Consider the following 26,640-nt stretch of genomic DNA (forward strand, 5'->3'; position numbering starts at 1 on the left):
TATTATATTTTTTATTAACTATTTAATTTATTATAATCGTTATATATAATACCCTAAATCGCTAATGAATAGAAGGGCAGGCACATTTGATGAGAATAAACTAACCCCTGACGTTCAATAGAAAAAACAAATATATTCCCAAAATCGACAGAGGCATGGGGATAACGTCAAATCACGCTCATAATCCTTATCAGCAAACCACGTCAAATCACGTAACGTGTTGGCTTGGCTGCTCCAATCCAACATTACGTAGAAAACACACATGGCCCTACCAAAATGGTTTATGGTGCAGCTCTTCAAGCTCAACTAGTCATCGTCAATTGCCTTTTTTTTTCTTTTTTTTTTTCACTTTTAAAACTTTTTATTTCTTTTTAGGCCGCTCCTTTTATGATAAGGGTACTTATATTAGTAATGTACTGGTGGATTATCCGTGCATTTTCAAGGTATGTAATAATATAATTAACAATAATTTAAATAAATAAAATGTATAAAAATACACACATACATATATATTTATAAGTTATTATACATCTGTAACATGTATATATATATACATATTTATTTATATGTTTATATTTACACATAAAAATATATATACTTATTTACATATATACAGAGATTTATTCATATAATTATTTTTTTTTTTCACTTGTCGTTTCTTCTGAGCTGCAGATAAGAAGGAAGAAAATAAGGAAATAAATATTATTAAATTGTAGCAATTGTTAATAAATATGTTCATACTTATTAAAATATTTAATATAACATATAACACATCATTTACCTGATTTGTTTTCTTTTTTTTGATGAACTTACGAAAGAGGTAGATTCGTGAGGGACTGAAACAGACTGAATTGGCTATTATGCTCCAGCTTGTTTTGTTAATCTTTGGTTTAGCTGCAAGAAGTAAAGTTTTAACAAATTAGTATTAATAATTGATAAAATTAGAAATGTTTTGATTTAGGAGTAGTTACATTACCTGATTCTTGGACGTTTTCTAGACTGCTCTACTTGTTTTAGTTGAGAACTGAAATGATGGTTAAGAACTGACATGATAGAAATGTGTTAAGTTATATATTTGAAATTATAACTATTATTTTTTATTTATACATAATGTAAATTATTAAGTATATCTAACTTTGCGCCTAATTTTTTTGAGTTTGGTGTTTATGAGGGAATTGATGTTGGTCCTGGTGTTGTTGTTTATGAGCGGATACTAAAATCATAGAATTATACGTGTATTTAAAGTAGTAGATACTATCTTTTTATTTATAATTGGTATAAATTAATAAATATTTTTTTACCTTGGTCGTTGTGACATGGTAGTTGATATTTGTTGTGATGGTGTCGTAAGCTGTGTATCTTCAAGTATTTTTGAAACTATTGCATTTATTTGTGTTCCTCCTTCCTAAAAATATATTTGAAAAATCTTTGTTTGTCCTCTTAACCAAATGATGATCGGTGAAATTGCCAGTAGATCGATGAAGCCTTCATCAATTGTTAGTGCAGAACATAATTTTTTTATCAAAGCCGTGCTGCTTTACCAAATATAGTAATACTCATGTTTCCAGTTCCATCTTAGATTTGTGTGATGAGTTTGTACTTGTATTTCATGAAATAATAGTAGATTAATATAATAAAAAAATCATGAGAAAATATTATAGGCAAAGAAAACAGAGGAAAAAAAACAGTATTTAATACTATATGAAGGAAATTAATACACACGCACAAATAAGTCTTGAATTAAAGAGTGATCCCAACAAAATACAAAGATCAGAATAAGAAAAAATTAAAAAAGGGAACAATCAAAGATATATAATAAAAAAAGAAAAACAACACAAAATGAAAATGATACATCAACAATAATTTTTAGAGAAATCATATGAAACTCAACGTAGCAAGATTATTCTTGCTCATCATTATCATGAGAGGTCAAGAAAAAAGAGAAAAAAAAAACAGAAAAAGGAGGGGGCGAGGAAGGGAGGGAATAGGAAACGGGCATGAAGTGAAGGAAAAAAATCCTCACGTTGCAGCGTGTATTAATGTTGTGTTGTAAAAAAGGGTAATAATTCAAAGCAAACATAAAAAAATAGTTGTCATCATCATCGCCACGTAAAAAAGATAGCTCAAACTAAAATATGATTACTAATATTTGCTAAGAGGATATTTTTCTCAAGTGCTACCAATATCACCGGAAGCAGAATTTTTCTCTGTTTTCTACATCAATGATATCTACCAATATTGTACCAGAATTTCAGACTACAAAAATGATAAACTATAAGTAATCAACATTAATATTCAGGTAGCAAACTCATACATTCAGAAACAGCAGTGACTGTTAAAAATGTATGAATAAAAGTTATTAATAATATCTCAAGTGCTACCAATATCACCGGAAGCAGCAGACATTGATGAAGCAAGAGTCAATGTTGATAAAGGATCCAGTAATAACAATATCAAGGAGTAAATGAGAGGGCCCTGAAAAAATATAAATGAATAAGTAGATAAAAAAACAGAAATCAGAGACAAACTAAAAAATAGGATAAAACATAAATGTTGCAACATTTTTCTTTTATTGGTGGCCATTGTTTTAGTTTTTATTTCTAATATGTGGTATATTTTGTCAATAGGCAATTATGCTTCTACACATGAGAGAATATTAAACGGTGTAATATATTGTATTTACATTTTAAGAACATATAGAAAATAGGTATTTATATTTCTTAAATACAAAGCATGAAATATTGAATAAACAATTCCAAGCGGCAGTAAAAGATACAACAGTAAAAATATAAAGTAGTAAAAAATAGGAAATCTGAACAAACATAAATAGATAAGAAAGAACTTAAAAAAAGAAAGAAAGAAAAAGAGGGCGTAAAAAAAAAAAAAAGAAGCATCAACAGTTAAGAAAAACTAATGAGATATAAATATAACAATATGAAGCAATAAATAGTAGGGAATACAAAAAACAAAACATAGATAGATAGGTAAGGAAATAAATAAATGAATAAACAAATAGAGAAAGCAGGCAGAAAAAAAAAGCATATAGAATGTGAATGTTATAATGTTTTTATTTAGAAAACATGGCTAAGATATTTGACATTTTTAGCAACGTGTGATGAATAAACAAATTTATGTATTTATAATGAATTTATGGCTGCCTACTGTGGGCAACTGCATAAAAACATGAACATGAGTAGAGTATTATATCAATCACACAGATTATAAGTTATATGCCAGAGAAAATCGCTAAGCAGAGCAAAGTATAACATTGTCCAAGAATTATCACGTGAATAAAAAACAAAGCAAAAAGGAGGTAAGAATTTGTTACATATATAAAGCGAGCAGATCACAAAAACCAAAGATTCAAACCTCTTTTGGCGAGAACAGAAAAAAAGGGCAGGCGAGCAGATCACAAAAACCAAAGACAGAGCTGAAGAAGCAAAACAACAGACGCATGGGAAGGAAACAGAAACGTACATGAAAAATCCGTATACACAACAGTACTTATAAATAAAGAATGCAAAAAGAGCATGAATAGTGAACAACCTTTAGTAATGTAACACGTCATATTGTATACCGAAGGAAGAAAACTTAAAAGACTAAAATTGTTTAATTAAATGATAAAACCAATACAATGCAAGCGAAAGAAAAAAAAAGGAAAAAAATCAAAAAAAATAATTCCCTAAAATTACCGAGCATTCTAGATAATATAAAGAAAAAATTAGTGGAAATTCCAGTAAATTCAGATAGAAAAAATCATCAATTCATTTAACGTGTTCATAAAAAAATAGCATAAATCATCAGCCCGTGAAACCGGGAAAGCAAATGGCCACTATAATCATCCCAATTCATCAATGCAGTAAATGAAGAGGAAAAGATCAAGAATTAGCTAGGCAATGCTGAAATAAGTTAAGAAAAAGTACGCTAACACAGATAAATCCACAGCATAGATAAATCCATCAAAGAAGAAGATAAGGAACCTGCAAAGAATATGAATCAGCACAAATCATCAGCTCGTCAAACGGGGAAGGCAAATGGCCACTATAATCATCCCAACTCCCAACTCATTAATGCAGTAAATGAAGAGGAAAAGATCAAGAATTACCTAGGCAAGGTTGAAATCAGTTAAGAAAAAGTACGCCTACACAGATAAATCCTCAGCACAGATAAATCCATCAAAGAAGAAGATAAGGAACCTGCAAAGAATATGAACTAAATACCATGGATTAGCAACCAAAATACTATAATGCATAAACATGAAATAGTGAAGGGAGAAACCGAAAGGTGAAGGAAAAAATTAAAAAAAAAAAGTAAAAAATTAAAATCTAAAAACAACCATAGAGGAAAACCTTTAATATATATAGAACAACTAAGGAACAAAGCAGGTAAGGAAAAGGGGAAAAAAAGGGCCAGGAAAAAATTAACAAAGAAACCGAAGCAGGAAAGGCAAAAAAAAAAAAATTAAAAATAACCAAAAACTATGAACAAAAAATTCTAATAAATATAGAGCAACTAACAAAAAAAAAACCATAAAATCCCAAATTTACACCCAAAGCCCACCGAAGATGCGAAGACAACGAAATCACAAAGGAAAAGCCAAAAAATTCCCACAAAAACAAAACAACGGAACATAATGAAATGGAAAAAATAAGAAGGAAAAACACTTCCAGCAAAAACAAAGGAACAAAACGGAATCAAATGAGAAGAAGAAGGAGAGAGAAAAAAGGGGAACAAAAACGGTGCAGGAGGAAGAAATGAAAGGAGAAAAGAGTAGTAAGGAACAAAACGGAATCAAATGAGAAGAAGAAGCAGAGTTCGGGGTACTGAGAGAGGCGGCGAGATTGGAGTGATGGAAGAAGCTAGAAGGCCAAGCAGCCCCTGCAAGGAAGGAAGAAAGATGAGGGAAAGAAGGGCAAAAGCGTCATTTCACTGTAGAAGAAACAGTGAACTAAGTTAGTAAACCACCAACTCTCTTTTAGATTATTTATAATAATTTCTTTTACTGACGAAAAATGAAGATAATTACGTGGTCATGATAATTGTATCAATTCAATCCAAATATCAGATATTAGAAACGGTAAAAAAAAGAAGACCAAATTAAATGATTAAAATGCCTAGAAAAAAGAACAGAAATAAAATAAAATTGAGAATAAAACAGTAAAAACACTCAAAAAAAATACAAACGATATAAAAAAGGCTTGAACAAAAAAAAACATGGATAAAATCAAAAAGTCATTGTACTTAATACAGTAACTTTTCTACCTCCTTTAGTTTACTAGGTATAATGTTCCTATTAAACGTTAATACGATCAAATTTAAATTGAAGTAAAATATTCAAAATGATAAAAATTGATACAGATTGTACGGATTAAAATATTAAAATAGAGTCTACTGATAGTATGATGTCTTATTCAAGAATAATAATAATATTATTAACATCCCCTTTTATTATTATTGTTATTATTATTTTTCCTTTTAAGAAGAAAGGCAATAGGAGGAAGCGATGAAAATACTATATATAATTGTTATCAGAGGAAGAAAAAAAATATTTTCTACGGTCCTTTTAATAGGCTGACATGCATTAGGAGACAAAACCCATCATCTAAACTCTAATAAAAGCTAATTAACATTGAGTCGATTCGATGTTTGAAACGGTCTTTTAAGCAGGCACACATACACTACTGTTCTTTTGACACTTGGTGGTTAGTTGTTAGAATGACGTTTGGTTGGAGGATTTAAATCATGTGATTCGAACTATTTTTAATTTACGTGAATTTTTTATGAGAGAAAATACTATAGCGAACCATGAATCATGATTCGAATCAGAGAACGAATCCTTCTATTAAATATCCTCGAATCATATATACACACACACTATGTTAATTCTGTGAATTATACTGGTATATCAGCATGATTAAATTATAAACAAGCGAGTCTAAATTGCTTCCTCAATGAGTACAACTACTTGACCACAAAAAACAGCTCCATTTTTTAGAATTGAATACTTTTTTTTTTTTTTTTTTCTGAAGTAGTAATGGATGCGTAATTGATGCTAGTAAGTAGTACAGAAGTAGTGGAAGAAATTAAGATTTAACCAATCACATTGAAATATATTAAAAAAAAATACTACGAAAATTAGTAATTAACAAGGTAACATAAAAGATGTGGACGCCTGACGTTACAAGGTTAACGTTGTTTCTTCTCTTATTTCTCAGAGTGTTAATTTCTTATATTATAACAATTTCGTAAACTTTATGAATTGATAAGTTATAGTTTTTAAACTTTTTGTATGTGATATATATTAATACCTAATCAAACTATCAGATAATATTTGTGAGAAAATGGTATTTAATCTCGTTTGATAGAAATATGTTCATAATTTTCTTTTTCAAAACTGAGGTAGAGAGTTCAAACTCTTGACTTCAACATTAGAGATTAAAATTAGGGCCGGCAATCCAGGTAGCAACACAAGACACGACTTAAAATCCGCATGAAGTTAGCGGGTTTAAATTTATCAAAATTAGGTTTGAATCAAAATCAGGTCGAACCCATAAAACATGATTAAATAGCGTGTTGTTTTCATGGTGACCCGCAAACTCACAATTGACCCGCCATAACATGTTTATTAAATGTGTTATATTTAAGTAACATGAATACACAACACGATTACAACCTGTTGTCACCTATGTTTATAAAATAAAAATATATATTTATATTTGTATGGTAAATTTAGACTTTAAGTTTAACATATGCTGAAAAAAAAAATAAAAATAAAAGGACTCAAAGTAGAGTTTCGTTCTTTTCACATCAACACAAACCACACAGCTCCCTCTGCCTTATTCTCTCCGTCTCTCTCACTCACTCGACTCAACCTAGGGTTAGCCTCTTCCTCAATTGCTCCACCATTCTTCTTCGTTTTTCTTCTCCTTCTTCCGCTCTTCTCTTCTTCTTCTTCTTCTTTCGATTTGTTCTTGAAGTCACTGTCTTTATTTCATCGCCGATCTCTATTTCACCGTGGCTGTTTGCTGAAAACGTCATGGCTGTTGAAACGCACTCAAAAATCTGGTACATAATAAATTTTTACTTTGAAAATTAGATTAGTTTATGTTATGATTATTTAACTTTATTTGCATGTGTAAACCTCTTATGTTTATGACTTTGTGAATACTATTGTCTCCGTCTCTCACTCACTAAATAGGCATGTCTTAAATGTTAAATTCCTATATATATATATATATATATAGTTGTTGAATTCTATGATGGCTTCATATATGTGCTTAAGACAAACGAAAGAAATGTTTGAAATGTGAGAGATTCAAGAGTCAGATACATGCATTAATAAGATGAAAAAGTGATTTAATAATTATCTTTTTGCCGTTTCTCTTTTTGCTTGCATGCTTTGGATTATTTCGATTTTTTGGAGGTTTGTGTTCGTTCTATTTATTTTTGAATGTGGTTTTACTTGGATTTTTAGTAAAAGTAGATGTAGGATTGAACTAATGCTTTCTTTTGTGCAGATTAATTTAACACAACAAAATTTGATCTTGAGTCTTAAAGTGTGGACATTGATGTTGAAGAGGTTGATGAATCGAGTTTTAATACTAAAACTCAAGGCGAGCAACTCCTGAAAAGAAAGAGAAAACTGACCTTAAAAATTTAGAGTACTCACTTTGTTCATTTTCCTTCGGGTCCAGACATTTAATTGAAGGCCAAGTACAAATATTGTAACTTTGTGTATCTCGCGGACAACAAGTACGGAACTGGTAATTTGAAACGCCACCTTGTGAGTTGTCTGAAAACCTCCTACCGTGATATAGGGCAGATTCTCCTTGCCCAAGAAGCTGGTGCAGTGACACTTGGTAGAGGTAAATATGATCCTAAAAATTTTCGTGAGTTGGTTGTATCTACTATAATCATGCATGATCTGTCTTTTAGTTTTGTTGAATACGCGGGAATAAAGTCTCTATTTCAGTACTTACACCTTCAAATTCAATTGGTCTCTAGGAATACTAGAAAAACTTATGCTTTAAAGTTGTACAAAAAGAAAATGTCACGAATTAAATGCATGTGAGAGGCTACTTTTGGTAGAATTATCTTTACTTTTGATGCATGAAGTTCTTTGACTAGTGATTAAATATGTTTGTCTCACTGCGCATTTCATAAATAAGAATTGGAACTTGCAGAAAATAGTGTTAAACTCTAGTTTTATGCCACCCCTATATAGTGGCGTTACTTTATCTGAAAAACTTTATAGCTTTTTGAGTGATTGGGGAATTGAGAGCAAGGTGTTTAGTGTAACGTTAGAGAATGCTTCTCCAAATGGTTTCTGTTGACATGTTAAGAGAGCAACTATCATTATTATTATTATAATACCACGAATCTACTATTGGTTTATACTTGTGACCACACGTTCACTGACATCTTAAATCTAGTACATATTTTCATTTTTTTGAGATGATGTAATTAATTTCACTTAGAAGAATATTTTGCTCAACTTTCCTTTTTTATTAAAACAAAAAAAAATCACCCTTCAAAAAGCAGAAAAAAAAATCATATACGAGCCACAATTTGATGGATAAAGCCCGAAGCCCCTTTGATAAGGAGGCTCCCTTGCGCATTCTTGCTGGGCCACCACAGGATCCATTGTCTGCTTCTCTACAACCAGGGTTTTTTTTTATTTTTTTTATTTTTTTTTAAATAAAGCCTCCCTACATTCAGTTAATTAGTTATCTCGTGTGTATAAGTATGTTCTTTTTCTTTTTTCTTTTTTTTTTCTTTTTTTGGTAAAATATTAGCTGTTCTCCATGTAAGCAGTTGGGCGCTTGGGCGTTTTTTAACGCATGCTACAACCGAACACTATGGATTAGTTTTTGTAATTTTTGTTATTTAAAATAGAAAGATTCTTTGATATACCGGTGTACTGATTGATAATATTTTTTTAACTGTTAAATCTATATATTTTTTAATTTTACATAATTTTATGTAGATTTAATGATTAAAAAACTTAACATATCAATATTTTAACATATCAGATAAGATTCCTTTAAAATATTGATTGCATACTAATTCTGTGATGGTGGCAATCTATCGTGTTACTGAAGATAGGCTTGTGCGCTCTTCGAAATATGTAGCTACTATCCTCTTGCCAAATAGTAGTCTACTATCTTACCAATAATAGTCTATTGTATTACCGACACGGTAAAATTAAGTAGATGACTGGTTTAGAATACCTTTTTTATTATGTGTCAATCCTTTTTTTTTTTTTTTTAGGTAGACGGCTTTTTATGATAGTCATCTTTCTTTTATTTTACCTCTTAATCATAACAACCCCTAATAGTCTATTGTACTACCGACACAGTAAAATTAAGTAGATGACTGATTTAACTTTATAGTTTTTTGAGTGATTGGGGAATTGAGAGCAAGGTGTTTAGTGTAACGTTAGATAATGCTTCTCCAAATGGTTTCTGTTGACATGTTAAGAGAGCAACTATCATTATTATTATTATAATACCACGAATCTACTATTGGTTTATACTTGTGACCACACGTTCACTGACATCTTAAATCTAGTACATATTTTCATTTTTTTGAGATGATGTAATTAATTTCACTTAGAAGAATATTTTGCTCAACTTTCCTTTTTTATTAAAACAAAAAAAAATCACCCTTCAAAAAGCAGAAAAAAAAATCATATACGAGCCACAATTTGATGGATAAAGCCCGAAGCCCCTTTGATAAGGAGGCTCCCTTGCGCATTCTTGCTGGGCCACCACAGGATCCATTGTCTGCTTCTCTACAACCAGGGTTTTTTTTTATTTTTTTTATTTTTTTTTAAATAAAGCCTCCCTACATTCAGTTAATTAGTTATCTCGTGTGTATAAGTATGTTCTTTTTCTTTTTTTTTTCTTTTTTTGGTAAAATATTAGCTGTTCTCCATGTAAGCAGTTGGGCGCTTGGGCGTTTTTTAACGCATGCTACAACCGAACACTATGGATTAGTTTTTGTAATTTTTGTTATTTAAAATAGAAAGATTCTTTGATATACTGGTGTACTGATTGATAATATTTTTTTAACTGTTAAATCTACATATTTTTTAATTTTACATGATTTTATGTAAATTTAATGATTAAAAAACTTAACATATCAATATTTTAACATATCAGAGAAGATTCCTTTAAAATATTGATCGAAATATGTGGCTACTATCCTCTTGCCAAATAGTAGTCTACTATCTTACCAATAATAGTCTATTGTATTACCGACTCGGTAAAATTAAGTAGATGACTGGTTTAGAATACCTTTTTTATTATGTGTCAATCCTTTTTTTTTTTTTAGGTAGACGGCTTTTTATGATAGTCATCTTTCTTTTATTTTACCTCTTAATCATAACTACCCCTAATAGTCTATTGTACTACCGACACAGTAAAATTAAGTAGATGACTGATTTAGCTACCTCTTTTTATTATGTGTGATGTGTCGATTTTTTTTTTTTTTTTTTTTTTTTTTTTTTTTTTTTTTTTTTATAGGTAGATGGCCTTTTATGATAGTCATCTTTCTTTTATTTTACCTCTTAATAATAACTACCTTTTTATAACCAGAATAGATCAACTTAAAGAAATTAAAAATAAAAAGGACAATAGTGAATACAGGGGCAATATTGATTTCATATTGGATCAATTCTAAAAAGAATTCTTAAAAAAAAAAAAAAGATTATGCGCTATTCTCATATTTGAATCGTTAATAAATTAATGCTTATTAGTTATTGATCTTCAATTATTATTAATTTTAAGTTTTAAGTGCAATTTACTAACATTAAAAGTTTCGGATATACGACGTAAAAAATAAAAAATTATGATGCAACAATGCTATTTATTCTTTTTTTTTTTCAAGGAAACTTGGAATTGTTCACACAGTTTTAAATTAATTATTTGAAAAGTAACCACCTAATTGAATATGGTGGTACAATGTTGTCCCTATGTTTTTATCCCCGATTGTACGTATCAAAATTAATCTAATATATTATATAGTAAATATATTTTGAAGCTTTTATTATATAATCCCCGATTGTCTTTATCCCTATGTCTTTGATTTAAGAGGCTTTTATTATATAGTAAATATATCTTAAAGGTAAAGAACCATATATTTTGACATGTAAACAAATTAATCTGATACGATTTTCCCAAAAAAAAAAAAATCATTTCAAAAAAAAATTATTACCCTTGCTTGATGTGGATTCGTGCGAGATATATATATTTTTTAATGGAATTCGTGCTAGAGATATGAAGAAGCTTAAAAATTAAATCAGAATTGTCACACGAAAATTATCTAGATAAACCTCTTACTGCTGGGGAAAAAATTAGATAAGTATTGGTTAGAAAAAAAAAAAAAAAAAAAACTTAAATGCAGAATTTAGAGATTTTAGATAATCCTAATCCTACTCTCTAGATCCTCTTATCAACCTGCACGTTTTCCTTTTATTAGAGAACACGACTAGCTGCTAATGATCTTCTAAACCTGGAGATTATGTTAACGGACATTACAACAAATTCCTATCGATTGAGCCCAATGTGAAGCGTAAAACTTCGGTTTGGTTTGTGTTAGCAGAAAATATGAACGAAAAATCAAAACGGAAGACTACTGCAGCGGCGGTCGTTGGTGTTGGGAGATTTTTCCGAGAACTCCCCAGATCAAGATACATGTCACGGACCGACCGGAGATGGGAAACCAGAACCAAGACCAATATGTTGACTGTGTCTTAGACCGAAACCCAACTCGATCAAGGGAGAGCACGGCCTTGATCGAGATAGCAAGACCGAGACCAAGACCGTACTAAGATCGAGGTCGATAGAAGGATCCGACGCAAGGAGACCGAGATCGAGGTGATGGAGAGAACGACTTTGTGTCAGCATGAGAATCTCCGTACAGCGACACACGCTCCACTATCACCTCAATTAATGCATTTAATATGGGTGAGACACGTGTAAAGTAAATAACGGAATGGAAAGTGACCTTTTCGAATGAAGAAAAATCTCTAAGGACCTTCCAAAAGAGGAACGTCCAAGGAGAAATCTTAAAGAAAAAAGAATGACGACGTGTAATGATTAGAAGAGATCAAGAACATTTATCTGAGCATGACAGACGTAGTATAAAAAAAAGGATGGAAATGATGAAGATGCCGATCCCTAAAAAATCAGAAGAAGAGACAGTTCTATTTCTTATTCTTCGTCTTAATTCTCTCATCCTAGACCTTTTTTAGATATTAGTCTGACTTGAGCATCGGAGTGTTTTCTGTGGCACAATCTCCAACTCCCACCAGTAGAGGAGTGAGTGAAGGATGTTGAGAAAGGAGATCCGACCATCAAGAGTTGTTTGGAAATCTGGACAAATAGCTGGCTCTGATTCTAATCTTTGTTGTGGACGGGATTGTTAAGAAGCTATGGGAGAAGCACTCCGATGAGGCTGCGATTTCTCAGAAATATGCCGACGCTCTCCAAATCTTCATGCAACTCTTCTTCGTACAAATATGTATGTGTGTACGGCTTCTCTCTTTTTCTAAATAATCTCTAACTTTCTATTTGAGTGATACCAATTATAGTATTTATAACAATAGATTAATCTGTTTCGTTGTGGTCGCTGGTAAGTTTGAGAACACCGAGATATTTGTGGAGAGGTAATTCTGGTCCGAGAGATGTAAGCGAGGCGAAGGTGGACCTTTCGAAAGGAAAGTACGACGCCGGAGATCACATTAAGTCCGGTTTCCCGATGGCTTTCACGCACAGCGACGATGTTGGAGATCAAATGGATGCCGCGAACCAATTGGCGCCTGCTCATGACGCGCTCAAGTGGATCACTGACTTCCTTATTAACGCCCATATATACTTCCGAGAATGTTCTCATTGTCCAGGTTTAGTTCTCCTTGTTAGTACTGTTTATTTTTCATATGCTGCAATCTGGTTTTCAACACTAGAAAGAAACATGATATATAGTTGTTTGTAAGATGTTGAACTAATAGAGAACGTAAATTCTCCGACTGGAACTAGATTAGGTTTAGTTTGAATCTTTAAGAATGCTATCCCCTTGGAAGAAAGGAGAAGTTAAAGTAAAAAAGTTATAACTATGGCAAAGAAGGCGGAGTAAAAAACAAAAACAAAAAAAAAACTCGTGAAACCTTTAGCAAATCCTGTTTACATAGCTCAGATTTCAGCCTTTTTGTTGAAAGTTCTTCAACAAATAATTACCGTTTCTTTTCATCATCCCACGGTTAAAATTGGGCTCCATGGCATATCCTGAAGAAATAGAATGCATCAAGCGAGCCTTTACGGTGCAACCTCCATTTTTACTCTATCGGTCGTTGGAATCTCCATTTTTGCTCTATCAGCGGAGCATTGGATTTTTATCGTTAGATTAATTTTTTAACGGTCAGACTGTAACAAAAATAATTTTATATAACACGTTATAAATTTTCATATCTAATCGTTAAAAAACTAATTCAATAATTAAAATGTCCTACTTCACTTGTAGGGTAACAAAAAAAAAAAAAGCACCATAAAACAAAAAAGAGATAAAAGATAAAATAACTTTACTAAAACTTTAAAAAGTATTTTATGAGAACATGAATAGTAAACTCATTTATATTTCTAATATAGTTATAGATAAATGCAAAAGATCTTGAATTTACGGCTAAAAGAAAAAAAAATTCTAAGTAGCTGCTTCTCCCTAGTTTTTAGTCGCATCAAATTGTTCTTTCTATTTCTTTCTTTTTTTTTTTTGGAAGCTTTTTTAGTAGGATTTAAAAAAATAACTACTAGTAGTATTTCATTTTCAATTATTAAATTTATATATTTTTTAATTTAATGTGATTTTAACTTTATCTAACTATTAAAAATTAACGGTGTCAAGCTAATAGAGAAACTCCTTTCCTTTTTTTAAATCTCATCGGATGCTGCCTAATTATTCCGGTTCTTAATTTGCGTAAACCATACAATGCGTTTTTCTTTTTCAGCCAAAAAAATAAAAATAATAATAATAATAATAATACTAAAAACAAAACAGAGAAGATCGCCAATTGGAAACTGAAAGCAATGCCACGTGTGCGAATCCTTCCCAGCACGACGCCGTCTTTTGGTTGCAATTCTAATAAATTCATCTCTAGAAAGCATCAAAAGCCGTAAAACAACAATTTTTTTAATTTAATTTATTATTATATTTGTAGCGGCTTCTCCAAGCTTCACTTATTCTCTGTGCTACTATTAAACCCCCAGTCGTCACATTTTACAGACAAACTCGTCTTCTGAAAGAGAAAGAGAAGAAGAAGAAGAACAACAACAAAAACGCAACATGGCTACCGCTGATAAGCCAGTGATGGTGGTTGGAATCGACGACAGCGAACAGAGCCACTACGCTCTGGAGTGGATTCTTGACCACTTCTTCGCTCCCTACGCTTCGAATCCGCCGTTCAAGCTCGTCATCGTCCACGCCAAGCCCACGCCCACCTCCGCCGTGGGTCTCGCCGGCCCTGGTATAATCCCCAATTTACTCTAATTACGCCTATTTGCGTGATTAACTGTCTGAATTGAGTGGCTAATTGATTGATCATGGCGTTTAATTTGGGTGAATGTATGTGTGATCTCGTGAACTCTAGGTGCGGCGGAGGTTTTGCCGTTTGTGGACACGGATCTCAGGAGGATCGCCGCACGAGTTGTAGAGAAGGCTAAGGAAATTTGCGCCAGGAAATCGGTATGAATTTGTGTTGTATGCTTCAAAGTTGGTGTTCTTGATGATTGTTTGGATTGTTTATGAGTAGTTAGAAATAGTAGTTACGAGGCAGCAAGTTGCTTATCATTATTCTTAATAGTTTCATCTTCATTTTTATGTTGTCGAAGCTGATTGTACTGGTAGATTAGTAAAAGTGGAAGTATTAGTTTCCAGTGATCAGTACTCTGATCTTAGTTTCCAGTGATCAGTACTCTGATATGGTTTTTGATGTTCTTGTGGCATAATATGATCGCTGACTCTTTGCATTGTGTTCGGTCCTAAACTAGGGATTCATTCGTTTCGATGGCTTGAATCACAACTCAAGCGTTTACTATAGTGTTTTCTCTAAAAAAATAAAATAAAATAAATAAAATTTAACTTCTTGTGTTATAATGTTTTCTCTCACATAAATTCACTTTTCAACTCACGTGTTATAATGTTTTCTCTCACGTAAATTCACTTTTCAACATGAGTTGAAAACTTGAACAAACGAAATGAACGAGGCTAATCTTCATACTTGAAGATGTTGACTCTGTCGAGCTTAATTATTGTCCTAATGCAGAGTTAGTAAGTAGATAGACTTTGTTTGTTCAATTGTGCTAGTTTTACTTATATTGGGGGGTTGGGATGAGAGTAGTCTGAAAAACGTGAGATGTGATTCTCTTATCATCTTCTTCTTCATCACACTAAAATTCTACTAAACAGTATGTGAATTATAAAGCTTGTGTGAGTTCAGGTCTTTCTTTATTCTATTGATGTAGCGTTGCTGAGAAAATGAACTTTGTTGAAGTTTCTCTTCAACATTTCTTAAACTTGATTCCATATCCCTCATACTTCGTTCTCAAATACAAATTATGACACAAAAGCCAACAATTGTAGTTGTATTAGGGTACTTGTATTTCTGCTTAATTAGATCGTGTCGGCTGGAAGTGTCTATACTAGATAAGTATATTTTAGAAATCTTTTCAATATTGAAGCCTTTTAGTTGACCTGCAAAGGATTTGCATATGCTAGGTGTTCTTTCTGAACAATCCATGTGCTGTGCAGGTAAATGTGTTTCTTGCAGAGGTTGTAGAAGGAGATGCTAGGAACGTTCTCTGCGAGGCTGTCGATAAACACCATGCATCCGCCTTGGTTGTGGGTAGCCATGGTTATGGAGCTATAAAGAGGTAATGTTACCCGCCCCATTATCTAATCTTTTGTGTGGAATCACAATTGCAAAATGCACACCAAGTTTATGTGTTACCACATATACAATATAGTTTGCTTTCTGCAGCTGCCCTAGGAACATATATGATATAAGAGGACATAATAAAGTAAGGCAACATGTACTTCTTGTGCCTTTGAAAAGTACCTTGGAAAATCTTTTCAAAGGCAATTGTTAATTGTTTGAATCCTTATCCTCGTTTGCTATTCCTTTACTTGGATTACTTTTGGTTGGAATGGATGTTTTTTCTGGTCTTCACAAGCTTTGATCGATGCAGGGCGGTTTTGGGCAGTGTAAGTGACTATTGTGCTCATCATGCTCACTGCTCCGTGATGATCGTGAAAAGGCCTAAAATCAAACACTGAAGGCTTTCAAATAAGCAAGACTATTATAGTCTATAGAGCTTGAACTGGTGAAGATGTGATACAATAAATAAAATTTGTAATCCACAATTTGAAATGTTCTTATCTTTAAGGTTTTAGCTGCTTGCTACAGACAGTGTACATGTGTTTTACATACATGAACTCGCTTCTATGTACACAATAAATTGATGTTTGCGTAAGAAGATCGACCGGTAAATCGTGGTTTACAGGGAGGTCTTTTGCTATGGAAAGCACACAGGTTAACAACGCTTTTGTATAATTAATTAAACAAAACAAAAAAAAAAACAAACAAACAAAAACTGCATTCCACTTCATTTATTGGAAAAAAAAAAAAAAAAAAAACAATAAAAAAAAACTGCAATCTACTTTGTTAACGTGGGGCTAACTGGGCCCCGCAGGAAATATCCAAGTCCAACCGCTCCTACCACTTATTTGACTTCCATAGCTTTTCTGACATTCTCAAAAGTTCTTTCGTCCTTGGATGACGAAAGGGCATAGTTGGAAAGTTATACACATCTTGATTTCACCGTGCCTATTTGTTTTGTTTGAAAAAAAAAAAAAAAAAAAAAAACAATAAAAAAAAACTGCAATCTACTTTGTAACGTGGGGCTAACTGGGCCCCGCAGGAAATATCCAAGTCCAACCGCTCCTACCACTTATTTGACTTCCATAGCTTTTCTGACATTCTCAAAAGTTCTTTCGTCCTTGGATGACGAAAGGGCATAGTTGGAAAGTTATACACATCTTGATTTCACCGTGCCTATTTGTTTTGGTTTTTATTTTGGTTTTTATTGTTTTGTTTTTTTTACGAAAAATTCGTAATGACTACCTCGCCACATAATTAAGTGGTGATTACGAGGAAATTATCAATATAGCAAGTGATAAATTCGCCTTAGTTCGGTAGTTATTACTGCGTTTGTATGACACATCTAAGCTTATGATCTAGTTGAATATCTGTGCCCACCCTTACAATTTCGTAATGAGTATTATTGTGTATATTGGTCTTAAGGCCTTGGTTTTCATCTGCTGAATTGAACTTTCTTGATCTGTCTTATGCAAGTTTTCGAATTTTATAGATTCTTAATTTGCAGCCATTACTGCTCGAGGCGCGGAGACGAGGAAACGTGGGAGACAATTTGATCTGGACAGAGGATCGAAACTTGTGCATATGGATGCAGTCCAAACTTGCGCAAAGTATGCTTGGCAGGAGGCCGCATTTGATGACACTAGTTTGAAATGGTACTATAGTAAATGCCTGCGGTTGCTGGCGCATCTCTTGAGTCATTGCTATATATGCTAGTTTGATCATTGATGAGGGAAAATGACCCATTGGCTAGAGCCTGGATCAAAGTGTTGGACAAAGGTAAAGTTGGTATTACGGTAATGGTTGTTGAGGGGGCGTTTAATTTTGGACTGAAGCAATAATTTCGAAGGAAATTATCATGAGTTTTGGAAATCAAAAGATGTTGCCCATGAAATGATGAGAAAGATTTGAAAAATATGCATGTTTTTGTTTTTCACGCTCATTTCAACATTGTACGAATAGATTCACTTAGGATATGGTGGGAAGGAATTTGACGGGGTGTGGATTGATGGTTGAGAGTGTTTCTGTTTGTGACATGGAGTACCATAGTAGTTCACCGCGTAACAGGTTTTAGCCAATTAACGCGGCAGAGTTGGACTTGTTTTGTACTAACTCTTTTTTGATAAACACACACAAGCAAAAAACACTCGTAATCCAACATAATACTTTCACTGAATGACCCTGTTTACAATTATTGACTGAGAGAATTCATAGGCAATTAAATACCTTAAAGCGATCATAATATTTTCACTGAATGACCCTATCTAAACACTTGTTGACTAAAAGAAAATTTATTGGCACTTAAATACCACAACAAATCGATCATTATGCTTTCGATGAATGACCTTACGTAGATAATTGTTGATTGCAAGGGAATTCATAGGCAATTAAATACCACAATTCCTACCATTGTACTAACTTGTTGGAACTCGGAACGTCTTGATATTTTTCTTTTGTCCTTTTTGGTGTTTTTCCTTGTACATATATGGTCCATATTAATGAAAGTTCCAAATTTTGTGCAGTCGTTCGTACAAGTTTGTGTTTGTGTTTGTATTGTGGGGCGAGGAAGTGGGGTTTGGAGCTGAGGCTAAATTAATGATACAATTCACTTGTCTTTTGTAACTAGTTCAATAGAATGAACACATTTATCTTTTTTGACATTCTACAGCCCATTTCGTTGATCTTCCTTTGTGCCAAACAACATCTTAAGGCCAAACTTAATGGTAATGTTAGAGATCCGAAGGATAAGGAATATCTAAAAGCTCTACTTGTTAGATGGAGAATTTTAAGGTGTGTTCATTTCATAACTCTATTCATAACTTGAGTTATATAGGCGGGAGAAAAATATTGTATTAAGAAAGTAGAAATTAAATTTTTGTAAGAGAAACACTGTAACAATAAAACTTAAATTGTGACTTGAGTTATGAAATGAATAAGACATTAGTTATCCATAAATATGATTTTGGGTACTTGCGTAATCTCACTTTTGGAATGAGTATAAATTGAACTTTCTTCGAATTTTCACCAAACAGAATTGATATGTAAGCGTTGATCAAGGCTTTTTTCTTTTTTTCTTTTTTTCTTTTTGGGTTCTTTTGGAAAAAAGAAAAAGAAAGAAGCGATTTTGTCTGGTCTTAATACTGCAACTGCAAATGATTCTAAAAGCTTATGATAACTCACGTAAGGAATTATGTTGTAGGGTAACTTATTAGTATGTATGAAGCGGTTTTAAATTATTAGAATTATATTAATTCTACTAAATTTGTATATATTTGTAGTAATGACATATTTATAATATAATTTAACAATACAGTACAGTACTGACATGGTTTTTTATATCCTATTAAAAAAATTTATCTCACTTTACGAAAGAGATTTTTTATTTTCCTCCAATTTTGAAGCAAACATACTATAAAATTGATAGAATGAAAAGGCTAACCAAATGTCCAAAACAATCACGCTTAGTTAAATTTTAACCAGCCCTACATTTGTATATAAATCTTAAAATTCACAAATTTTGGTAGGGAAAAACGGATTAAAGCGAAAACTCTAATGGCATGTTTACTTATCATGATTGAAGAATGAGAGTGGAAAATTAGAGTCAATCCCATGTTTACTTGTTCTTTTTTAGCTTGGAACGAGAGTGAGATTAATGGGCCCCACTCAAATTTGGTTTGAGGAATGAGATTGACACTCTTATGCCCCCCTTAGGATTGAGACTCTCATTTTTAATATTAATATTAATTTACTATTATACCCTTATGCTACTTATAAATACACAATTACAAATTAAATTCAAAAAATAATAAATGCAACATATATTTATTATTTTATTTGCCTAATATTATAACATTAGCCTAATTGTTGTTAACTTTAATATAATAAATATGTACTTTATTTTTAATAAATTAATAATATATTTTATTTTTTAGCACTATTTTTTATTTTTATTTATTTTATTTAAAATTTATTTTTATATTTTAAATAGTTGTACAATTTATATTTATTATTTTAGTACCCAATTATTACACTAAATATTTTAATTATGATTAATTTTAATATAATAAGTACACAATATATTTTTTAAATTGAAAATATCAAATTGATTTAATGGGTATATTAGTATTTTTACACTTTTTCATTCCGATTCTGGATATAAGTAAACGTATGAATGAGATTTGCAATGATTCTGATTCTGAATCTTATTACTAAGTAAATAGTTTATTCTGACTCTGATTCTTCACTCTGAATCCTACCAACTCCAATTCATACTCATTTCAATTACGTGTAGGTAAACATACCATAATAGTACTTGCATGTTTGTTATAATAATAGTTTTACACTCACTTAAAGCTTGAAGTCTTGAATTTGAATCCCTCAACTCATTTTCTTTTAGTAATCGCAACACTTTTTCTCCACTATGTACAAAGTAGATAACTAAAAAAAAAAAGAAACAGTTAATACAAGGACGTCAATTTTCAGGATGTGGGGTAATTTAAAAGAGATTCTTATGGTAGGATTTTAATAAATGAATTATTGGTGTATCTTTGTTTTTCAACTGCTATATTTATATAGAAAACTGTTTATTTTAAATAAAAAAAATTAGTATGATTTTTATAACGTCTAATCTAACAATAAAAAAACATGTTCTATCCATGTGAGGTACCCTATAAGAACGAAACTTAAAACACAAGTTGTTGGGTTGTAATAAATTGAGTGAAGAGGTTAGGTTAGTTTGTCAATTCAAATTTTTAATTTGAGTTGAGAATTGAGATATAATTTTATATTAGAGTTTTTAACTGTAATAAAAAAATTAAATGTGATTTTTTATAAAAAAATTTAATTATAATAAAATTAAAATTAAAAATTTAAATTAATGAAGAGAATTGGTAGAGGGATTCATTTCCTGATTCGAATCATGATTCATGATTCACTATAATATTTTCTCTCATAAAAAATTTACATAAATAAAAAATAATTCAAATCACATAATTTAAATCCTCCAACCAAACGTCCTTTAAATTTCTTATACACAAGCACTCGCAACCGTTAAAACATAGTCCAACAGAAAACGTTGTATTATCTAATAATAAAATATTCCAACACAGTCCACGTAGGGTCTGATCCGCGTAAACTGACAGGCCGAAGAGAGAAAGAGAGAGAAACAAAGATAGAGATTTCTGGGTCAGTTTTTTCTTTTTTTCCTTTTTTTTTTTGGCGTATAAGTGGGTTTTCATTGGAGGAAGGAAGGCTCAGAAGAACATAGTTCTCATAATCATCATCACCACCACCACCACCATCATTAAATGGACGATGATCATCAACCGTCTTCTGGGGATGTTTCGTGCTCGATTTGCCTTGATTTGGTGACGGATAATCGAGGCAGATCGAGGGCTAAGCTGCAATGCGGCCATGAATTCCATCTGGGTTTGTCCTTTCTCGCAATGTTTCTTTTGATTTCCTGTTTTTAGCTCATCTTTGTTGATTGGCTTCTGGGTCTGTCTTAGAAAAGCTAATGGAAAGGAGAGAGAAATATATGAAAACAATAGAAAGAGAGAGAGAGAGAGGGACATTGGTGCTTGGATTGTAAAGGTTTTGACTTCTGGATTATATATCTGGTTCTGGGATTTTTCCTCTTTTAGCTGTTGTTTATTCCTGTCTAGGTTATAGATATGTTTATTCTTGTCTTGTTGTTGGCTGTTGCTGAATTTATCTGTTAGTTAAACAGATTTTTGTCAGAGAAATAAGATGGGAAGCAAAAATTAAGAAGAAAAGTAAAGTAAAGAAAAAATCCATCTTATGGGAATTATCATGAAGATCAAAAAGAAGAAGAAACAAGTTAACTTTGTAATTGGAGATCATCGTTCAATTGTGATATCAAAAGTCATTCTTACACTCTACATGTCGTTTGTTTCTATGATATTTCCAGCTCGTGTTGAATGTTTACTGCATTAAGTAGATATATGGAATCTGGTTACCACTTTCCTAGCTTAGCTTAGAGTAGCTTTGCTCTAAATTTCTCGTTTTTGAAAATAGCAAGTTGATGAGGCCGTCATTGTATAGTTCTTGCTGGTATGGACTCACTTGATGAGTTTTTAGCATGTTCTTCATATAGACCTAGGGTGGTGCCGTAGTTAGGATGCCTTCCCTTCTTCTCCTTCATGGATAGGTTCAAGGTTTGATACGCTATAGTGTCACTTTAAAGTCCTTGTCCGGTCAATTTCTTCTGCGGTGTTGGGACCCGAGGTGATAAGAGTGAAATTTAGCCCATCATTCTAATAGAATTGGGTCAGACCCTCTACGATCCTGTGGTGGACGCCTAAGTTTCTGTCCCCCACACCTCCTCAGGAAAAATAATAGAGTTGTTACTCTATGATAGTATTGGCGTCTTTGATTAAATCCAATTCATCTAATCCTGTTGAGGATACTTCTCCTATAGGCTATAGGTAAGGGAAAGAATATAATTAGCCTAAATTCTTGTTGCTCCTTTAAAAATGTTCATGTCATCAGTTCATTAGCCTTTTTGAGTGCTTGATTAGTCTCTGATGTCAGGATTTTTGCCTTGTCTTATCAATTTTCGTTTGATCAAGAAATTTCTCCTATTGTAGTATTCTTTAAATTTCTTTTGAGAGTTCTTGGCCTTTAATTTTTTAATACTCTGTTTCCCTTCATTGTTTCACGTGGATTTCGTTTTCTTAATGAGGGTAAATCCTATGATGAGTTATGTAGTCTCAACGTGCTTGGGTTTGATCTATGCATTTTCAGTATTTTATAAACATTTTGGATGTGCTGATATATGCATTCGAATGTTATTAATGTAGATTTTGATATGTTGTGCAGATTGCATTGGTTCAGCATTTAATATGAAGGGGGCAATGCAATGTCCAAACTGCCGGAAAGTTGAGAATGGTCAATGGCTGTATGCTAACGGATCTACCCGCTCATTTCCTGAGTTTACCATAGATGACTGGATTCCTGATGAGGATCCCTATGACATGGGTTATGCTGAAATGGTACAGTAAATTACCTCTCCACTTCTATTTTAGTATATCATGGTTTCATGTTGCGTATCAATTGTCAAACATTTTTGAACTTGCACACCTCAGCCATAAAATGGCTCATGATTGACGTTGTCCTGCTATTGACTTTTGTGCAAGGGAACAACTCAAATCAGAAAGTTCTTTTGTGATACGACAAACTTGTACAGCGTTTTCTTTCTCTCTTCTCCTTTTCATTGTTTATCTTCTTTATTTAAATCAAAATGTCTTCATTTTAGGATGTGCACTTTTATCTTGAGATTCTTGTAATGCGTTTTGCTGGAACTGAAATATTCTTTAGCTTCCATCTTCTGATGTTGCAATCAGTCTGCTGCATTGTGATTTTGATTTTAAACTTTGGTCCCTATGGCTAATACAGGACAATTTTTTTAAGACACTTGTATAAAATGCTAGTGAGGCTTATGAATTAGTATTATCTTAACATATCTATGATGCTGTTCTGTTTCTTCAATTGTCCTCGGCAGCCATTTAGATTTCATTGGTGTCCATTTGGGGAGGCAGCGCAAATACATTCATCATTTGAGTAAGCAAATTGTTGTTATGCAACTCTGTTTTGACCATTTACTGCTTGATATCATGTTGAGTTGAGTGTGTATTAATTTGCGTAATTCCTAGCCCCAAGTAGATCCTGAAACTCTACGAACAATGTAAACTTCCATACACTACCATTCTGATTGAAAACTAAAATGTATAAATTTCTCAGTTTATGATTCCAGATCAGCTACGTCTATGTGGGAATGTACAAGTTAAAATAGTGATCTGGAAATGTCAGAACAGATACATTATTGGGAATGTGTAGATTCTCTTGTGATGATTATTCACTATTGTGACAGTTCCCCATTATAATTTTCCTTTACGGTTGATGGAATTGGAATTTGATCTCTCTCCTTTTCTTTCCGCTCTTTCTGTTGAGATTTTTTTAATTGGAAAAATAAACAAGGAGATATTAGGTACATATTCTCGTATGAAAATTCCCCCCACCTTTCTGCTAAAAAAGTTTGGCATTCCGACTGATCCTTATGTTAATGATTAATCTTCATTAGTTGTCTCTGACATGTTGACCCTTCATATACTTCAGGGAAGTTGAATCTCCATCGAACACTTGTAAGTGTCGTTAATGATTTTTCCTGTTTGAATATCTCTGAGGGGTGCTTGCAAGCTGAACTATCTCAGAAGGCAGTTCCTTTTGTTGCAGATCATGACCTGCGAGAGCACCACTCGATGTTTGCAGAACAGATTGCTGCCTCGTCTGTACCTCATTCATATGTTGCATATTTCAGACCAATCCCACCTGTATCATCAAGGTCTATCAATATCATTGATGATCCCAACTTAACTAATCCCTGGAATGGCTTAAGAGGACCAAATGAGACCCTTAATCACCATATTTTTCCCGCCATTAGTATCCAATACCAAAGTTGGGCTCCTCATTCTTCTCCTTTCTCACCATCCAGCAGCCATGTCAACAATGTGAATCCAGCTTCAAACCAATCTGCAACGGTTAGATCTACTCGTGGTGAATCTAATGCTGTAGTGAGGTCTAGAGCACGTCTGTTTCGGTTAGTTCAAGGGTAAGTGTTCCATGCCTCAGATGGTCGAATATCTATGGGTTTATTTTTCCTTGATGGTATTTAGGTAAGCAAGTAATTCCTCAAGTCTTCTTACATCTTGGTGAAGAACCTATTAGTATTCAGGTTTTACATTTCAGTACAGAGGAGAGGCATCATGATGTAAACATGCTAAAAGAGTTCAGAGAGAAACTGCTGAATTCTCCTCGATGCTCAAACATAATCTCAATGAGGGTCTTCAATATCGTGTCAAAAAAATATTCATAACTAAAGCCTCAGTGTTTTTATGCGAATTATTAGCTCAACTTCATTACTAATTGATATTTGGTGGGCATAACATATAGAAGGGACAAAAAATTTGAAGAACATTCCTGTTCAGTTACTGAACAGAATGGCATGTCTTGTCACAGAAGTGGTGTTGTTTTAAATTTCATAAATAATATTTATTTTTCTAAAGCTAAAATGTCTTAGATTGCTTCCATGTTCTTTTATATGAGCTATACAGGGATTGAACATTAAAATATGCACGTCCCTGATCTTTATAGGTCTGATCCCAGAGCGGAGAGCTCATTCGTCGCATCATTTGTTCCTCATTCTCCTGATGGCACAGCCCGAACTCACGAGAGGATCCAGGCATTCCATCATCATCAACAACACAGCATTTCACCTGGTGTGCCGTCACCCACTGTTCCTAGTTTCAGGAGATTCGATGGCCCAGCTACAGTGCCAGCACCTCCGCCTCACGATCATAATGCTGGTTTTTACGTCTTTCCTCCTCCAGGCTCTTCAGACAGGAACACACATGAAGCAGAACATCCTATGGCAAGCCATTTTCATGGCTGGGGAAGGGAGCAACTACCGCATTTCCCAGCCGTATTTCCCGAGAGAGACTCGAGTTGGGGTTCATCTCATCATCCAACTGGTAGCTCTGATTCTGGAAACCGGTCTAGCAGCTTATGGCACAGGTCGTGGTCTTAGAGAATCTGGTTCCCACCATTGTTTTTAAAAGACTCTTAAATGTAAAGTCATTCGGCTTGCTTGCAAGAAACTCAGGAAGGAGTTATCTGAACTGTTATGTGAATGGAACCACTCATCTTTCGATTGGTATCTCTGATTCTCGAAACCGGTCTAGCTGCTTATGGCATGCGTAGTAGGCCAGGATCTTAACAGAATCCAGTTCCAACAAATGTTTTTAAAAAACTGTAATGCAATTCGTTCTGCTTGCAAGAAACTCAGAAATGAGTCATATGAATGTTATGTGAATGGAACCAAAAGTTACATTATATACAGACGTTTTTGGGTTCTCTCTTAGCCAACTCTTCGTGTCAAGTTGATTTTGAAATGAAAAATAGTCCTAGAAGTCAAATTATTTGATCTGGGGTTGGTTTTTTGTTTCTTAATGGAGTTAGTATCAATAATCAATGTCAAGGTGTCAATAACAGTAAAGATGTTCTAGAACTTATTGTTGTCAGTAGTGTTGGATAAACTCCCTAATAATTGACGCGTGATGAAATGCGTGGGCCAAAAATAATTGATACATGCATTGAGAGTTTCCAGTACTAATTGAGACTTCACTGTAGCTCCCAAAATTGATCTACTCCTAAAATTAAATTGACATTTTCATTTTATCTTGTGAAGTATCAATGATTTTTTATTTTCTGCATTTTCCTTGAATTTTACGTGTAATCGTTTCTGTCCAAATTAACACCGTACAGAACTTAAAGCGTTTCTCTCTCTCTCTCTCTCTCTCTCTCTCTCTTCGCAATAATTCTGAAGTCTATAGAGCACGCGATTCTCCAAAACTTCTGATGTTGTGTATATATACACACACGCAGTCTTATGCCTAGTAGAAAAAGAAAAATAAATAAAGAAATTGTATATGTGCTTATCAAGAAGAGATAGTTACTAAATAACAGTAGATTAAGTAAGACAAGAGGATACAAACACTTTTATTATTATGTTGTAGAAATCTAATAATTATTTCATATAATGTAGAAACTTAATCAATAGTCAATACTTAGTAACCAACGAAATCAGATGGCAGAGATAGCTTGTGATTTGTATCTTCATGGCGATTCTTCTGCTA

At 32.9% G+C, this 26,640-nt stretch overlaps 2 protein-coding genes across 3 annotated transcripts; both read left to right on the plus strand.

Annotated features, from left to right (window-relative positions):
* The first annotated feature begins 14,217 nt into the window (after nucleotides 1-14,217).
* On the plus strand, nucleotides 14,218-16,591 carry LOC21384856 (universal stress protein PHOS34). Its single transcript, XM_010112616.2, has 4 exons — nucleotides 14,218-14,518; nucleotides 14,642-14,736; nucleotides 15,802-15,923; nucleotides 16,239-16,591. Exons 1-4 carry the CDS (start codon nucleotides 14,338-14,340, stop codon nucleotides 16,324-16,326), a joined length of 486 nt encoding a protein of 161 aa, XP_010110918.1. The 5' UTR covers nucleotides 14,218-14,337; the 3' UTR covers nucleotides 16,327-16,591.
* A 4,435-nt stretch (nucleotides 16,592-21,026) lies between these two features.
* On the plus strand, nucleotides 21,027-25,870 carry LOC21384858 (E3 ubiquitin-protein ligase RFI2). 2 transcript variants are annotated; one of them, XM_024175129.1, is made up of 6 exons: nucleotides 21,027-21,355; nucleotides 22,769-22,941; nucleotides 23,451-23,509; nucleotides 24,065-24,090; nucleotides 24,167-24,557; nucleotides 25,100-25,870. In XM_024175129.1, exons 1-6 carry the CDS (start codon nucleotides 21,235-21,237, stop codon nucleotides 25,530-25,532), a joined length of 1,203 nt encoding a protein of 400 aa, XP_024030897.1. In that variant the 5' UTR covers nucleotides 21,027-21,234; the 3' UTR covers nucleotides 25,533-25,870. The 2 variants fall into 2 exon arrangements, with proteins under 2 accessions (XP_024030897.1, XP_024030898.1); XM_024175130.1 differs by having other exon boundaries at nucleotides 24,182-24,557.
* The last annotated feature ends 770 nt before the right edge of the window (nucleotides 25,871-26,640 follow it).

The sequence above is a fragment of the Morus notabilis genome, unplaced genomic scaffold (assembly GCF_000414095.1).
Source record: "Morus notabilis unplaced genomic scaffold, ASM41409v2 Scaffold1488, whole genome shotgun sequence".
Classification (NCBI taxonomy): Eukaryota; Viridiplantae; Streptophyta; class Magnoliopsida; order Rosales; family Moraceae; genus Morus; species Morus notabilis.

What these genes read in the sequence shown, in the direction of transcription:
- LOC21384858 (XM_024175129.1), top strand. Translation starts at nt 21,235, where the DNA reads ATGGACGATGATCATCAACCGTCTTCTGGGGATGTTTCGTGCTCGATT. An exon ending in CAAATACATTCATCATTTGA is followed by an intron (nt 23,510 to 24,064) that starts GTAAGCAAATTG and finishes CATATACTTCAG; the next exon opens with GGAAGTTGAATCTCCATCGA. An exon ending in CTGTTTCGGTTAGTTCAAGG is followed by an intron (nt 24,558 to 25,099) that starts GTAAGTGTTCCA and finishes TGATCTTTATAG; the next exon opens with GTCTGATCCCAGAGCGGAGA.
- LOC21384856 (XM_010112616.2), top strand. Translation starts at nt 14,338, where the DNA reads ATGGCTACCGCTGATAAGCCAGTGATGGTGGTTGGAATCGACGACAGC. An exon ending in CGTGGGTCTCGCCGGCCCTG is followed by an intron (nt 14,519 to 14,641) that starts GTATAATCCCCA and finishes CGTGAACTCTAG; the next exon opens with GTGCGGCGGAGGTTTTGCCG. An exon ending in GGTTATGGAGCTATAAAGAG is followed by an intron (nt 15,924 to 16,238) that starts GTAATGTTACCC and finishes TGATCGATGCAG; the next exon opens with GGCGGTTTTGGGCAGTGTAA.